The sequence below is a fragment of the Netta rufina genome, assembly GCF_964035555.1.
Source record: "Netta rufina genome assembly, chromosome: 2".
In the NCBI taxonomy this organism is placed as follows: Eukaryota; Metazoa; Chordata; class Aves; order Anseriformes; family Anatidae; genus Netta; species Netta rufina.
The window spans coordinates 22,174,287-22,191,230 of record NC_140124.1 but is presented as its reverse complement, the minus strand read 5'-3'; the positions used below and the strand labels follow the sequence as shown (position 1 = coordinate 22,191,230).

The 16,944-nt window shown below is 40.1% G+C and overlaps 2 protein-coding genes across 3 annotated transcripts in view; both read right to left on the bottom strand.

The window, feature by feature from the left end:
* Nucleotides 1–1,457, bottom strand: part of ITGA8 (integrin subunit alpha 8) — a gene marked incomplete at both ends in the record, with an annotated part of 106,546 nt that extends 105,089 nt beyond the window's left edge. Inside the window, 2 exons of the mRNA XM_084283041.1 lie at nucleotides 1,067–1,191; nucleotides 1,267–1,457. Of these exons, the coding sequence (XP_084139167.1) occupies nucleotides 1,067–1,191; nucleotides 1,267–1,457 (316 nt within the window). The remainder of the gene's footprint in view (nucleotides 1–1,066; nucleotides 1,192–1,266) is intronic.
* A 5,096-nt stretch (nucleotides 1,458–6,553) lies between these two features.
* The window catches only part of MINDY3 (MINDY lysine 48 deubiquitinase 3), a 49,612-nt gene continuing 39,221 nt past the window's right edge, over nucleotides 6,554–16,944 (bottom strand). For both annotated transcript variants that reach the window (XM_084283087.1, XM_084283088.1), the window contains 5 exons: nucleotides 14,335–14,407; nucleotides 13,405–13,477; nucleotides 10,792–10,879; nucleotides 7,971–8,042; nucleotides 6,554–7,599 (listed from right to left, as the gene is read on the bottom strand). In XM_084283087.1, coding sequence (XP_084139213.1) covers nucleotides 7,450–7,599; nucleotides 7,971–8,042; nucleotides 10,792–10,879; nucleotides 13,405–13,477; nucleotides 14,335–14,407 — 456 coding nt within the window. In that variant the 3' untranslated portion in view covers nucleotides 6,554–7,449. The remainder of the gene's footprint in view (nucleotides 7,600–7,970; nucleotides 8,043–10,791; nucleotides 10,880–13,404; nucleotides 13,478–14,334; nucleotides 14,408–16,944) is intronic.

Below are 16,944 nucleotides of genomic sequence, written 5' to 3'. Positions count from 1 at the left end.
ATCACTAGGTTTTCATTCATTTTTCAAAACGCCCCTTTCAAATGCAAAGGAATTTTCATTTGGTCTGAAAGTTTTCTCTTCAAAACTAAAAGTAATTTGTGTAGATAACATATTCTACTTCTGGTACATGAATTTATCTAACTGTAAGATAGAAATAGAAGAATATTTGCTCAACTAGGTTTATTAGTGCACTAGCTCACGAAGACACATGACAATAAAAATACTGTATACACACTATGCCCATACATTCCCATTTATACATAACTACATGCTCTACATCACTTCACATGCCCAAGGAGCCACAGATACATACAGTACTGCTTTGCAGGCTCCCGGGGCAGGAGCTCCTAGGCTGTTCCTAAGACGATGGCAGTCCTGAATGGAAGAGGCTTAAACACTTACACAGTCATAGTGGGAGGGTGGCTGGCACTGGGTAGGGGGGAGAACTGCCCTTACTTGCTACAACGAAATAAGCTCTACTAAGTTAATTTGTGCTCCTAGCACAAGAGCGAAGTGTATTGTGTTTGTATTTAAGTACGCCATAAAAGCTAAGAATATAACCGAAAGAACCGTAACTTTTGTTTAATGGCTAAACTGTCAAAGTTTGCCTGACTTAAACCAATCGGTCTTCCTGTCCCTGGAAACACGAGGCTCAAATTGTTCTCAAGACCTATACAGAGACAACAGAAAGCACAAACAGCCTGAACTGCTTAAATGCGCATTCTCCCTAATTAAATAAGTCTGTCCTGGGACTTTGGAAGTGGATGCGATCTACCCACCCCTGTGCCTAAATCCGTTTGCAGCCAGCCTGCAGCCCTGAGAGGAGGGAGAAGGGAGGGGAGCAGGAGTTTGGTGCCGTGTGAGCAGCTACACCAGCGAGGTAGCGCGATGGAGCACAACCACCCAGCCTCACCTGTGACTTCCAGGAGTGGGAGAAGCGTGTGGGGCAGGGCTCGGGGGCACTCAGCCCAAACGAGGTGTTCCCAAAGCCGGGCGCACCTTGCCCCGCAGCTCCCGGGAGGAGCGCGGGGAGGAGGTGGACGGGGGGGGGACCCGCGGCACTTACTGGTGTTGTCGAAGGGGATCTGGTGGCAGCCCGCGGCGGGCCAGGCGCAGTGGTACACCGCTCCTCCCTGCACGATGTCCGGCTGCGACGTGTTGGCCTTGGGGGCTCCCACCAGCACGCCGACCCTGCGGAGCAGCACGCCGCCCGGTCAGCGGGGCAGGCAAGGTGGGGAGCTCCCCGCCGCCAGCCCCCGCACTCACCTGCCGGGCTCGGGGATGTAGAAATCCACCGCGTAGCCGAAGTAGCTGCCGGGGGGCCCGCTGTACACCGTCAGCTTCTCCTCGTCCAGGTTGAAAGCCACCGCGGGCGCTGACAGCACGAGGAGGAGGAGGAGGAGGAGGAGGAGGAAGGCGAAGGGCAGCGGGCACGGCGGCTGCCGGCGGCGCAGCATCCTCGCCCCGCTGAGCCAGCCCGGCCGCAGCGCCCCGCAGCCCAGCGCAGCTGCGCGGTGCCGCGGGGGGCCGGCGGGGGAGGCTCGGCCCCGCTCACCCCCACCGCCACCTCCACCTCCGCCGCCGCGGCCGGCGGGCAGCGAGCCGCCCTCCGGCTCCCCCTGGCGGCCGCGCGGCCCGGCAGAGGCGGCCCCGGGGGAGGGAGGCTGTGGCGGGGAAGCCTCGGAGGCGCCTCAGCCCCGCGCCGCCTCAGGGCTCCGCTGAGGGGACGCCGCCGCTGGGAGAGGGGCCCCGGAGGTGGCTGAGGAGGGTTTGGCGCGCACAAGCCACCCGTGGGGCTGGGGGAAGGAGCTGTCAGCTGGGACATCCCCTTCGCTCTGCCCTGCGGTCCCCTCAAAGTGGTCTCCGTGTGGCCAGCCCTGTTCGCAAGGGGAGGCAGAGCTGGGGCTGGTGTGGGCATTTCCACTTCTTGCAGCATGTTCAAGAGTTTGAACTGAAGGGTCTGACAGCTGAGCAATGCCTTTTAGGAAACAGAACACGTGGAAAAGAAGAGACCTTCATTAGGTTGTTATGGGACATGGGCATTAAAGACAAAGCAAACAAAAACATGCAAACAAAAAACCCAAACCTCTCACCATAGGGAAGATGTAAAGCTGACTGACCCCCCCAATTCCGAACACTTTAGAGTCATAGAAGCATGGAGTGGTTTCGGTTGGAAGGGACCTTAAAGATCACCCAGCCCAAACCCCCTGCCATGGGCAGGGACACCTCCCACCAGACCAGGCTGCCCAAAGCCCCATCCAGCCTGGCCTTGAACACCTCCAGGGATGGGGCATCCACAGCTTCTCTGGACAGCCTGTGCCAGGGCCTCACCACCCTCTGAGTGAAGAATTTCCTCCTTCTATCTAACCTAAATCTCCCCTCTTTTAGTTGAAAGCCACTACCCCTTGTCCTGTCATCACAATCCCTGACACAGCATCCCTCCCCAGCTTCCCTGTAGGCCCCCTTTAGGTACTGGCAGGCCACTGTAAGGTCTCCCAGAGCATTATCTTCTCCAGGCTGAACAACCCCGGCTCCTTCAGCCTGTCTTCATAGGAGAAGTGCTCCAGCCCCCAATCATCTTCTGGATGGCATCCCTACCTTCTGTCGTGCCAACTGCAGCACACAGCTTGGTGTCATCCATAGACTTGCAGAGGGTGCACTCAATCCCACTGTCCATGTCATTAGTAAGGATACTAAACAGTACTGCTCCCAGTACCCACCCCTGAGGGACACCACTTGTCACTGATCTCCACCTGGACCTGTTGACCACACCACTCTGGATGATACCATTGTTAGCGGTTAGGAAAGTAAATTCCTCTGTGAGTTTCTGTCAGTGCTTGCCTGGCTACATAAGCTTTTGTGGTGCTGAAGGGAGGTCCTTATGTTCACAAGGACAGCATTGCTGTGGACCTTCACCACAGCTCTGTGCAGGTGTGGTGCCTTTATTCCCATAGAAATGGCCAACCCCACTATACTGCAAGGTTCACTAACTTTTAGAAAGTTCCTCATATAAGTTCTTAAAAGTAACTAAAAAAAATGAAGCTGTATAACATTTTTCTTGAATTGTTTTGCCCCAATGAGCCCGACAATAGTGTTCTAGCTGTTCTTGTTAAGAGAATGCAAAAAATGCATCTGCCTGTTAATGCTCCCTTCCCCAGCAAGGCTAAACAGGACATTGCACCCACATCTTAAGGGGACAGTCTAATTTTTTCTGACCAACCCGAAGAAAGGAAAGGAAAAAAATGATTTAATCATCTCTATTAGGACAAAAAACTGTTGTTTTTCAGCATTTATAATGTAAGATGTGTCCAAAAATATCAGGGAAAGATCAGAAAAATTGAGAACATTTGTCATGAAACCCATTTATAAACATGTTCCAGTAGTGCATACCTATGAAAGCAGCTGAGGGTAGTTTGTTTTGTTCTGAGGTTCTGGTTTCTTTTCTTTTGTGTTTGTTTTAATTTAAGTGTTTTATGGCAAGATTACTCTGATAAGACTGACATTCCTGCTCACAAAAATAGAACTGCGTGTTTATTTCCAGCATTAGCTATGTGACCCTCAGCTGTCCCCACAGGCTTGTAATATTCCTTAATTCTGTTAGCTTTACAACTCTACTGACTTTATTACTCTTATTAGAGTGAAACATAACCATTGACAGTATTTGGCCATTTCACATGGAACTACCATCACCTGGAGTTCTAAGCACCTATAAGAAATTCAGCAGTACCTCAATGACTTTGTGGGGATAACGCCTATCCTTAACAGTCATACATTTTTAAAGCAAGTGAAGGCAAATAAATGGAAGTTGTATGTTGTGATAGTACTGTATTCATCCCTGCCTATGTCACGGAGATTGGAACTGGATGATCTTTGTGGTCCCTTCCAACCCAAGCCATTCTATGGTTCTATGATTCCATTCTATGAATAGGAATTCAGCTATCGTAAGTGCTGCCTTATGCTAATGTCTATTATGTTGAACTACAAAGTCTTAATAGGATCTAGAAACTGATCTGGAGCCAAGATAGAGAGCTTTTATATAAGAGCATTTAGCCAGAGTCCAAAAGTCATTATAAACCTATTTACTCTACAGAATAACTGGAAGGTCGGATGTGGAACCAAATAATTTATACAGATAAAGTATGAGATTCACAATGTGAACTTCTGCAGCTTACATTATATGCAGTTGGTATGGTTAACGTGTCATTATGGTCTTTCCAACCTTAAAAATAAATCAGTGAAAGCTTCTACAGAAAGTTTTGCCTAAGCAAAACTTAGAATTCCATACAAGACTCTATTATTAAACCTTTAATCTTATTTTATGCCACTATTTAGTAATCTGTCTGCTAGCAGAAGGAGGATAAATGTTCCAAAGAATCATATGGGATTTTAACATAAAGCTTGTCAAAACTAACGCCAATTTTACTGTTGGATCTTTCCAAAACCTGCCAGTACAGAAGCCTCGAGTGTCCAATTCCCACAGGAAAGCTTACCCATTCCCTTAGCTGTTTCCCGGTAACTTTCTGTAGCAGGAAGCCTTCTCCTAAACCGCACTTGGAGCCATTGCAGACAGTATTTTGTACTGATTATGCTGTTGCAAAGCATGAGGATGAAATGAGAATATGACCATGCCCTACACAAGGCATAAATTTCTTAACAGCTTGCTACTGCGAGCTACTGAATCTGAGCACCTGCTTGTCTTTCCTAACTGAAAAGGATGAATTTTAGCCCATACCCAAGTCTGAGAGGCTATTGTGGTCAGCAGCCTTGCAGCATAATACAGCAAACCCACAACTACAGTGTCCAGAGCATGCTTGATCCTATATGCGAAGTAGATCAGTGTGGAAACGAGTACCCATGCTAACTGGCCAGAAGCTTTCTGTAGACACTCATCTAGCTGGAAAGCAAATGCAGCATGGCATGTGTTACACTAGTGGATGTTCTTGCTCCTGCTCACCAAGTGTTGTGCAGATATTGCCATTTCACTACCCTAATACATCTTCTTCCCACATCACCTATATACACTATCTAGGCCCAGCTTGGGCTTCTTTGCCCTAAATTCAGCCTCACAAGGAAGAGAAGAAAGAAAGAAAAAGAAAGAAGCACACGGATCAGATAGAAATTAGCACTGTCTGAGAGATAAAACCAAGCACAAGTATTCAAAACCCAAAGTGCCCTGTGAATACTTAAGTGATGGACTATTTTAAAGGGGTCTTCATGGGGAATGTAACAAGCATAGCCACATTTGGATTCATACTGGCTGCACAGTTTAGGCTTTAATGAAGCAAAATATATATATATATATATATTTATGTTAGCCTTAAGCCTTCATATAGAACTCCCCAGGCTAATATGAGGCACCGGAAACAATCTTTCCATTATTTATTTATTTATTGAGAATATCTAACTGCAAACTTCAGTACACATCCAAGTTAGGCCTCAAACAACCAGGCAGTTTGAAGGAAAAAAAAAAGAAAGGTGTAAGAAAAAGGGTTCCTTTACATGAGGCATCAGCTACATTCCTATAGAGTATTGCAGCAGGGCTTCTATTTTTTTTTTTTTCTCCTGGGAGATGAAAAATAATTGGTATCTGACACAGGACTAAAAAGAGCCTGTTCAATCTAACTGATTCAGTGCAAGTTCTGTTGTGAGACACTGTATTGTAAAGCAAGACAGACACTAAAATCCAGAAGGAGCAAGAGAAGTGAACTCTTACCTTCAAAGTCTGTCTGAAGGACAGAAGTTAAGAAAAACAAGACAAAGTTAAGAAAACGTTTTTCTTAAGTTACCCAAACTAACTAGAGCAAGTACCCATCAGGAAAATCAAAGCTTCACACTTGTCAGTTCAATAACTTGCCCAGTTAAGTATTAGAACAGATTCTCTTAATCGTCTATATACTTTTGAATAGCAATGCTACTGTTGCACAAGTCATTTAGCATCCAGACCACATAGATTAAGGAATCTTTTAAAAAATACTTTGCAGATGACTAAGTTTTTTATTTTTTTAGAAAAACAAATCTCAAAGAGGTAAGATACACTGCTGTCAGATTAGCATTCAGTAATGGTCATGTTAATTGGACCTACGCTGTTCACCCATTTCCAGATGTGACACTAATAGATACATTCTATAGTCCTGCAGAGAACATATCTGCAAGTGTCATGCAAATGATGTTCTTTCTGCTATTACTTTAACTACTATATAGTGCAACAAGGATTTCACCTCAAACCTACGTGTTTCATTTCTGACCATGCCTGTTCATCTTCTTGCATGATGATCACTCTAGAGGAATGAAATTTTTAAAAAGTAAAATAGTTCTGAATGTGAATTTCAGCCCCGTTGGCAATAACAGAGGCTCTTCAGTGAGTTAAGATGCAATAAATTACCCCCCTCCCCCAACTCCCTCTCGAGCTATGTTCATCTCAAAACCTGGCATTTCTAAATGTAAGGTCCCTTTTCATCATTTTACAGAAGTGGTACACAAGTCACATTAAAACCAAATATATAAAAGAAACAACACATCAGGATTCAAGGAAAAAAATTTATTTTAGGGCTAACAAGTTGATAATAAATAAAGGAATATAATAATGTAGTAACAGATGTTCTCATGCACTTAACACATACAATAACGCTGGCTTACACTGCTGTTTGGACAAATTGAGAAGAGGTATTTGGCAATATAAGTTTGAATAGTTTAGAGATTATAGAACAAGAAATTCTGCTGTGTTTCTTTTTTTACAGTTCTTTTATACAAATTCAAATAAATATTAATACATCTATTTTTCCTTGGATTGTGTTCACTTTTAACATGCCTGATAACTAAGCCACAGTAATATACAACTGCCAAGAAATAGTATTTATGAGTTATACTTATTAACATTCCCAGAAATGTATCATATTATGTCACATTGTGCAAGCTCCTTAGGTAAGATCGGATTTTAGGAAAAACTGCAGAAGGTTTAAACTCATTTAAACATATCCAGTGCAAAGGCCAGTCTAGTCCACACATTATGGTACTGTAATGTAAGCCAATATAATTTAAATAATAAAACATGCCTATATGATTCAGAAGCTGAATATGTCTTGTGTTTTAAAGATCAGACATCTAATATGCAGATTCTGCAATATCAGACATTTTTCAAATCTTTATGAGATGGCAAAATAATGTTAAGACTTTATAAGTAGTTTTTATTTTCTTTTTTTTAAGGGTAACTCACATTAACAGTACTACAGTGGCCAAAAAAAGACAAACTATTATAATAGAAATCAATCTGATTAAAAAATTAAATATTCCAATTAACACTGAAAAAGTGTTCGTATTCATTATTTACAATTCATCAATGATACCAGTGTATAACTTCACACGGTCAAAGCATACCACTTTCCGAGCAAATACCAATTCGTCTATCCCCATTCAAGCATCCGATAGTAGCATGTTGTTTACACGTTTCATTCAGTTTAAAGAAGGAGATCGATCTGTGGTCCACAGTAATTCTATATATGGCCATTTGGTTTGCAAGCAGCGCTTTACAGGAGTGTCATCAGTCTGTAGCATTGGTTCTTCAAAGCCCATAACAACTGCTGTGCCTTCTACATACATGACCTGTCAAAACAAATCCAAATATGTCAGCTTATGTTTGTTCAAAACTTTTTTTTTCCTAAAAAAAGAATCAGATCCATGAAGATCTTTTTATTATTTATTTTTATTTTTAAATGAGATGAGGTATGAAATCTCTACTCAAAAAGCACAGCTGAAGAGCTGCAGTCCAGCCAACCTATTCACTATACTGTCTACAGTATGATCGTAAGCACAAAGCAGTTTCTGATTACAAATATATCCTTTTACAAGAAAAATCAATACTTTTGACAAAGCCAGTTTGAAGTACAAGTATTTTGTCTGTCACTACAGAGACAGGGAGTCAATTTTGCAACCTAATTGTTATTAGGACTAGACTTATGTTTCTTATATCTTACCTTTTCATTATAGTTGGATTGTTTCAGTCCGTTGTAATGGTAAACAGTGAATGACTCTGAAACCCTGGAGTCCTGGTAGAAAGAAAATAGTTCATTTAATGTAATATATACACTGTGCCTTAATAGTGTCTTTTCTTTACAACCAGACAGAAGCATTTAAACAGGAATGCTCAAGGAGTCTGCAGGAGTGTGCCATTTCTATTTTTCTTTCTCTTTCAGGTGATATATTGAAGATTTTGTTCACCTTGCTTTCCTCATCACAAATTATTAAAAGATGTCATTAAATTAACAGTTAAACTCCTCTAACACCCCCCAAACATTTTCAAGAGCTGCTCATGATCTCCTGTGTTCATGCAGACACTTTAAATCACACCTTCAGTACTCAGCATGTAGAAACTGTCCTACTCTTTAAAGTTAAGACACGTTAAGTAGTAGCCACAGTTGTGTGTATCTGTAACTGTTTGGATACTACTAAGTTAAATATTTACTAAGGACCAGATCCAGCCTCCAACCCTCCACGTGAAATCCAAAGAGAAATTTCTATTTCACATGCCTGCCTACCTGCAAACTAATTCTGAGGACACCTGTTCAGCTGATGCCTAACAGATGGACTGCAGTTGTCAACCTTTACCACTCCAGGTGTTTAAGTCCTTTAGTCCTAAAAGGACTGAAACGTTTTGCATGTAACTGAATTAGGAAATGCAAATTAGGTGTAACATCATCTCTTTCATACCTACTGGACCGGGCTACAAACGAAAGCTTTTCCCATTTTAAAATATACGGCAATAAAGGCTGGAACGAGGACAGATCTGCTCAGGTTACAACACATTCATCAGTGTACAGAAAGCCCCCATTCGTTTTCCTCCTCCAGAAGGATTCAGAAACTGTGCCGTGCCATGGGTATCACGCAGCTAGGCTAGGCAGTAAAGGGAGGCTGGAGAAGAGAACTTACTGAAGTTGCTTCACAGAGACAAATAAAACAAAGCCTAGCTGGGAAGGGAAGAGGGCACGTTCTTTTCCCTGATAAAGGGAGAAGGGATGAAGGAAGAGATGCGCTGGTTCCCAGTTCCTGTCCCACAGATGTTAAGAATTTTGTGCAGTAATTGTTTCCCAAATAAAGGGCATATTGGGGAGTTCAAGAACTCCCCTCTCCAAGCGACTACCTAACCACCAAAGAGTCATGCTTGCACTCTCAGTCTAAATGATTTTTGAATATTTTTCTACGTCAACAGCTTTGAAAAGGAAAGCTGAGACCCCTTCTTCCTCCTGAGGTGGAGTTTAGTTCTCTCGGAGAGTAAGAATGAGAATCCCTTCTCAGGAAAGGAATTGATCTGATCTCCTGAGCACTGAGTGTTCAAATATTATGTAAAGGGGAGTATCAACAATTCCAACCATCACCGGCATCTGCTATTTTCTCGTGGTATTTTAAAACAAGATATTAACATTAACTTCTGAAGAATTTCACTTTAAGAAATAATTCTGAACTAGCATGGGGAAGGGTTCCTGCTATGTAATCCAGAGACATTACAGAATATGTACTTTGGCTTTCTAAACTCTAAACTAGAGGTGCCACTCTAGATATCTGAGACCGAAAAAATAAGTACTGGAATCTTCCAGATTAAATAGGATTAAATTGTATTCATTTTATAAGATATTTCCACTTCTGGAAGAACAAATGATAGTAAGAAGAAACAGCTGGGAAATACATAATGTATATTTAATTCTGTAAATCCCACGAAAATGAGCACTAACTCCTCTTTTTTCTTCTAGACCTGAATCATCTCTTAATGATGCATTCAGTCACTACCATCTTTGGCAGGGCATTCTTCTGAATGACCATCTCGTTTCAGACTGCGGTACTGTTTGGGTGTAATACTCTGTGCAACTCTAACAAAAAGAGTCTTCCTGAAGGTATTTTAAAAATACTAGTTTCATGTTACCTTGGTTGTAAAAATTAAGCCGCAGTTTCAATTATATGTTAAACCACAAAAGCCTCCAAAGGATTACTCCTCTCAGCCCTTCTCTTGCCTCCACCATTGCATCTTTCCATTCCTGGGAAATCCCTCTCTCTTCTGCTGTCACAAACGTTTGAGACTGCTCTCGTCTGGACCAGCTGCCTGTTCTGGTTTAACATACATCTGCACAGAGATGTTCCTCGTGGCAGGAGGAAGGCAGCATGACAGCAGGAGAATGTGACCCAGGCCAAAGAGAGAAGCGGAGAGCAGCACTAGGTTAACACGTGCTTCAGAGCAGTGGTGCAATCTTAATGAATCTATGGAAAATTACTTTCGAGCTCTCAATCTGTTTCATTACCCTGGCAGATACCGACTTCTACGCATACTAAACATAAATCTGTAATGACTTCTGCTTATACTGTTTACATGATTAGAGATGCATGGTTTTACATATGTTGCAATCTTTTCCTATTTGTAGCAATTATAGCAGACATTTGTAATATTGATAGAAACAGACTGACATTTCATTCTGAGAAAAAACAAACTCAGATGAACTTCCTTTTCTGGCTAGGGAAGTGGTTCAATTTCATATGCGACATAATTATACATTTCCAGAACATACGTTTTGAAATTGTCACTACAAGGGAGCTTCCTTCCAGTGTAAAGCTGACAAAAATCACAGATACGTTACACAAAATGGAAGTCTACAGTTTGTTATGCAATGCAAGAAGTTATTTACTGGTCATACGTGTCCATACAATACTTATTATTGAAAATACCTTTATGATATTGATCAAAGTGCTTCATGACCCTCAAAGACAAGTTAAAGAGACAGTGCTCTGCAGCAATGAAGCTATATTGATTACCTGCTCAGGGAAGAATTCTTGCAGAAAGGGACCCAGTAAGATGATGCCCAGCCCTTCTGGGTCTAATTTGGTCTTCATGAGGTTTACACTACGACAAAAACATCGGATATAAAAGTATGAGTAAGACGTCTTTACTCCTGCACTACTAAATTACGCTCTGCTACCACAGTACTGGCTGCCAAGGATATCAATACTATTCTATTTTTAATCCTGAGTGACAAAATGCACCAGAATGGCATGCCAGTTGCCAAAACACAGTTATTTTTAAGTAAAAATAATCTCTTATTTTAAATTAAATAAGTGATAATTCTGAAGGACCACCATATTTGGTAAAGTAATTTGAAACCCATATAATCTAAAACTAGGTTTATAGCCCAAAAGGCACTCTGCTGTCTTGTATGCATTCTTCAGCTATACATAAAACAGTCATCTCTCAAACGCAGCTCCGTTTATGCATGTTAATAAAAAAATGCATGTTAATAAATGCATTTATTAACAGCACACTGGAATAATCTGAAAGCCTTTCTGCATGAATATGATGTAATTTTGCGTCACTACAAACAAATGTCAATTATACCTTTATGATTCTACTTGAACATCATAGTATACAGACATCAGATTGTCTAAACATTTATTTATCCTGTCCTTTTGTCTAAATTGCAAGCTGTACCATGCAGGAGAATGTCCTCACTGGAGACTGCCTCGCCCTGTGTACTGTTTCCAACGCTGTTCAGTAGTGGATGCTTACAACAGAGTACAAGAGGGCAAGAATACAGTGATACTCTTAGTTTACCCTCCCTGTTTCCAGCAGTCTGCTGCTTGAAGACATCTTCAGTGAGAGGCTATATCTAAACACACAGATGTATATTCTTTTTCTTTCCATGCATATGCCTGATTGGCTTTGAACCCATATACACTTGATGCATTTAATCAACTCCACTCAAATTAAATATAAGATACTGTAAATAAGCATCCAATGTTTTGCAACTGCTACCTGCTAATCCAGTTTGATGACACCTTGTTCTTGTACAGTGAGTAACAATGAACATAATTCTGTATTGATTTTTATGAAAATCCTGATCTTAGAAACCTCTCACATGCCACTGATTGTCTTTCGTTACTCATCTTGAGATTCCGAAAAGCTTAAAGCATTAGATAAGATGATCACAACCAAACTTTTTAGTTCTCAAACTAAAAAGTGCAAATACCACTCTTGGAAGCAATGCCTTTAATTTTACTTTAACAACAAAAACAGAACAGAAAGGTCTGCACGTAATTTGAAATGTGTTATTTATACCTTTGTTCCACATTAAATGGACAGGGCAACTAGAAACAAAATAGAATAGGTCCTCAAGACAGTAACGTTAGACAAAATTTGTATTTAAGAAGAGATATTTCAAGACAAAATATTCCATGGTTTGATCTCCAGTGAGGTCTTTCCCATATAGCAGGCTGTCTGACTGTCATCCTACATCAGTTTATGTTTGATGTGCTAAGCACAATAACATAGGCCAGGGTTATGCCACAGATGCCCTGAAGGCCAAACAGCCAAATGAAAAAACTCCTCGATGCAGAAAGGGTATTTCTGCAGACTTATTGATGCAACAGAACAAAAGGCCAAAACAAAGTTTCTCAGACCTTTTAAATTAAGGCTTTTTTTCCCTTAAAAAAAAAAAAAACAACCCACAAACAAACAAACAAAACTTTTGCAAATTTCACCATTTACTAACATGACACAAATATTAGTATTTTTGTCTTGTCTTTCCTGGGTGTCTCTTGATTCCAATTTTCACTCTTCCTCCCCAGCTCAGTAAACTTCGCTATAGCTTGTAACATTTGGAAGACAGAAAATGACATCAATACATTTCATGTCTGTGGTAAGTACACTTGCAGCCTCAACAGCCATTGTACAGGAATGACTGATTTAGATTGTAATAGGCTAGAACATGCTCATGAAAGAACAGAACCATCTTTGAAGATGTTAAAAAAAAAATCAAGCACATAGCTCTCCTTTCTTGGTTAAACATTTAGTGTTAAGACATAATTAGAAGGTAAGCTTTGACACTGAAGATTATCTGCTGTCACTGAATATTAGTCCCATCAGTCCATATAACATCTAAAGTAAGTAAGTGAAACCTTTTTTTGACTAGTAGTTTTGACTCTAATCCTAGAAATGTGTCATTTCTGGAAATAAATATCAGTTATAAACAGAAGGCACCACATGCTGCTGGAACAAAAATGCAGGTGAAGCAGTTTCAGCTTTAAACTCTGTATATAAATCAATGTTAAACTGCCTACGTGTACCTTAGTGATTTATCTTTTTAGTCAGTTTCACCCTAGTCAACATATAGGAATATATTCACAATGACCATCTCCTCAACACATAGTACTGACGGTAGTGTGTTTTTTTTTGGCTTCTAGTTATCACTATCAAAGCTAGAGACATTTTAATTCTAATTCATCCCCCCTTCCAATTCACTGAAAGCTAACTTAGGCACTTCAAAATAACATCCTGTGCTCAGAGTACAGGCTAGAAAAAAAAATCCAGAAAAAAACAGTAATTAATATGTGGCTAACTGATACTTCTGTATTCTGAAATTTCATTATACTTACTATTCAGGATCTGAAACAAGGTCCAGAGCCTTCATTACATCTTCTAGGAGAGTGTCAGGTATAAAGCCATTATCTAAAGCAGTAACAAAGCTCATTAGGAAAAGAAACAAAATGCTTTCCAGGAACACAGAATTTACTCAAAACTACAAATATTGCACATCTTTATCTCTAAAACTTAAAAACACATGGTGGGGTTCTAGAAGGCACAGTTTTCAAGCACTTCTCTATCACTTTAAAAGAATGCAATACAAAAACTGTAGGTTTATCATTTATACGCTTAACAACTTAATACTTGCTAACAATTCAATCTCTATAGTAATCTCCACTTGATACATGGGGTAATAACTGTTATTTTTTTTTTGGTTTTGAACAGTTAAAATAATGACTGAATGTTACACAATTTGTTTTCCAAAACCTAAGAAAGTTTTCAGTTTGTGTCATACACGTTTAAAAACAATTTCATGATGAATGCAATCATAACAAATATTTTATGAAAGATTAATATAAGAGGAATCAAATTATATGTAAGCCTTCTGTTAATTAGAAACAATATTATGAGGTTAAAAAGCATATGCTCTAAGAACTCTAACTCCTGTTACACTACGTTGTACTCAATTCCCTTTGCTACAAAAAGTTTTCAAAAATTTGTTTCACTTATAGATTGAATGCTGTATTAAAAATTTCTTAAGTACTAAGTACTTAATTTGTCTATTAATCAGTCTGGGAATAAACAGTGTATTACCCTGACATAGAAAGCGCAATGGATTTGAAAGTGCAGTATTTAGAACAAATTTTATAAAATAATAATCCTGTTTATTTTTAAGAGATACTCCACAGAATGCAGCATTCATTACTCCTTGAAATATGTCTCTACCGAATGAATGCACTTCAATCCAAAAATCACACTTCAGCAAGACATACAGCCCTTACCCTCAGGGTCATATGTTTGGAAGACCCTCCTAGCTTGTTCTGAAGGCGCTTCAGGAGCAACAAGGGCCATATCCTTTGGAGAAAAAAAAAAAAAAAAAAGAAAGAAAGAAAACTTTCAGGATATTCTTAATTCAGATACAGATTACTAAGGAAAAATTTACCTATACTACACAGCTTTGGACCTTAAATGAATGCAAATTAAATACAAGAGAAGAATAACTGTAAGTACTTTGAAAACAGTGACTTAAAGCTATCAAGAACTATGTTGCAGACTATTAAACTTCCAGACAAAGCTTACGTAATTTTTAATGCAGATGTCATGGCACAGAAAAACTACTTGGAGTCTGTGCATTATATAGAGATTTAAATTTATAGTATTATTCTTCATATCCGAAAACACAAACAAGTAGCAGAGGAGTTTAGTGAGTGTACTATGCATGCATGCATTACAAACAGATAAGAATTATTTAGATAGAAAGCTGCAAGACAATGTTTTGAAGTCTATTTCACAGGCTGCCAGAACACAAACTTGTTAGTTGCATGAAAAAAATATGGTTCCAATAGTAGCTGTTGTAATGCTTTTATTTATGGGCTTTTCATCTCAAACACGGTTTTGTTTTCCAAAACTCATATACAGGAGACATTTTCTCTACTATCGTAAAACGGCAAAAAGCATATTCCTCTGGTTTTGTGCCAAAAACATTATGAAAAAAAGTAAAACTGGTAAGCTATTCATGAGAAATAAAAGGCGATAAAAAGGGTAAGAAATGCACCGTACTCAGCACACCCTTTAGCTTAAAAAGGTACCAAAACCTGAGATTAAAATGGAACATAAAACACCAAATAACTGCTCACTAGGAGTACCTGAAGCCCTCATCTCCTCTTAAAAGTTACGACCATGTATGTTATTTTTCACACAGAAAGGGAAATGAAAAACTAAAACTTACAAAGGAAACACTGCATTTGACAATGCCCCCCTATAGTTTTGCTTTCTGTCAAAGTAGAAATGTAATGGTACCTGCTCTGCTATGGACAGGAAAACAAACAAAAAGTTGGCTTTCCTCTAAACAACAGTAAACATCAAAAATGTTTCTTCATATTGTATGAAGTAATTTTTATTTTTTACAAACCAGTGTTTTAAAAAGCATACAACCTTTTAAATTCCAGTTTCAGCTCAACTTCACTTTCTGCAGATGACATTTTTTTAGAAGAGAAAATCACCATATCCACTCATTATACCTCTATGTGCAACAGTTAATCAGAGAAATGTAGAATTCAAAAATGCACAGGGGCTTACTGCTCTTTGAACAGATTAAGAAAACCACTTCAGGGAAAGAACAGAGGCAAACCATAGATTTTACCAGAACTCCACTCTTATCCATTTTCTCTTAATAGCTGACTCCAAATCAGCCAAGAACTTTAAGTATACACCTAACAGTATCCAGCATGCGCTTAGAAAACCTCCCTGAGTGAAAGCCAGCTGCCTAGAACACACAAAAAGGGGTAACATGCGACACAATACATTTAAAATATCAAGCAAGTTTTATTTTGCAGACATGAGAGATGCAGCTCTTACTGGCATCAGGCGCATACAATCATGGGTTAGAGTTCCCCTAATTTCTGCACATGGGACAGCCAATATTTGGTCTTAAGAAGGATTGTATTTAAAAGTTAGAAGGAGATATCTGAGCTGCCAGCCCATCACTACTAGAACACCAGCCTGTTATACTTTCTCTCCTAAGGGCTGCTCTATGGCTGCTTACACCATGCAAAAATCTACATTATGGAGCAGTGTGGTGCCTATATAGAAGGATTGGGGTTCAATCTGCTGTGATCTATTTAGATACATCCATATTGCAACTTAAGTGGTAATAAAGTTTGGGCCAAATGCCAGCCCCAGATGCACACTGTGCAGAAGCAAAGCCAGCTGCTCGTGTCCACCCCTCTCTGAAAAGCAGCATCCCAGTGCGCAACTTCAGCACGGGCTCCACAGCTAGAGAAAGCTTTCCGCACATCTGTTGGACACTTGGTTGCATGCAGCAGGATTTAAAGGATCAATGCAATGGGAATTTTCCCCTCAAAGAAAGCTCTGAAACATGCTAAGTCCCTAATGCAGATTAACCCAATGAATCACGTCTGCTGGAAGCCTCCTAGTTCTTAAGACGTGAAAAGCCCTTACCAGGACCAAGCCAATTCCTGGCCCTCTTGCAGCACAAGTACCACATCTCACTGTGACTGGACTTCTGAACCCATCTTCATTTATACCAGAAGTAGGTTGGCCTGCAGAGAAACTAGGACTGTACATCTCCCTGAGCTATACGCAACTTCTCCATCACCTTCTGAGTACTCCATCTCCATCATCCATCTCCAAGGCAGAAAGCCTACAGAAGACACTAGTTCAGAAGAAGTCCGTTCATGCTTTTAGTCTCTCCTGGTGAGAGCAACTTCTACAGTACTTGCTTAACGGACTGGAAAAATAAAAGCTAAATTGTTATATTGATCCAGTAGCATCAAAATGCAATTTTAAGGGTCTAAACACGACTGATTTGGAACAAAAACAGCAATGCAAAATATTAGTGATTGTGTGAATGAATGACAACTACAGCACTT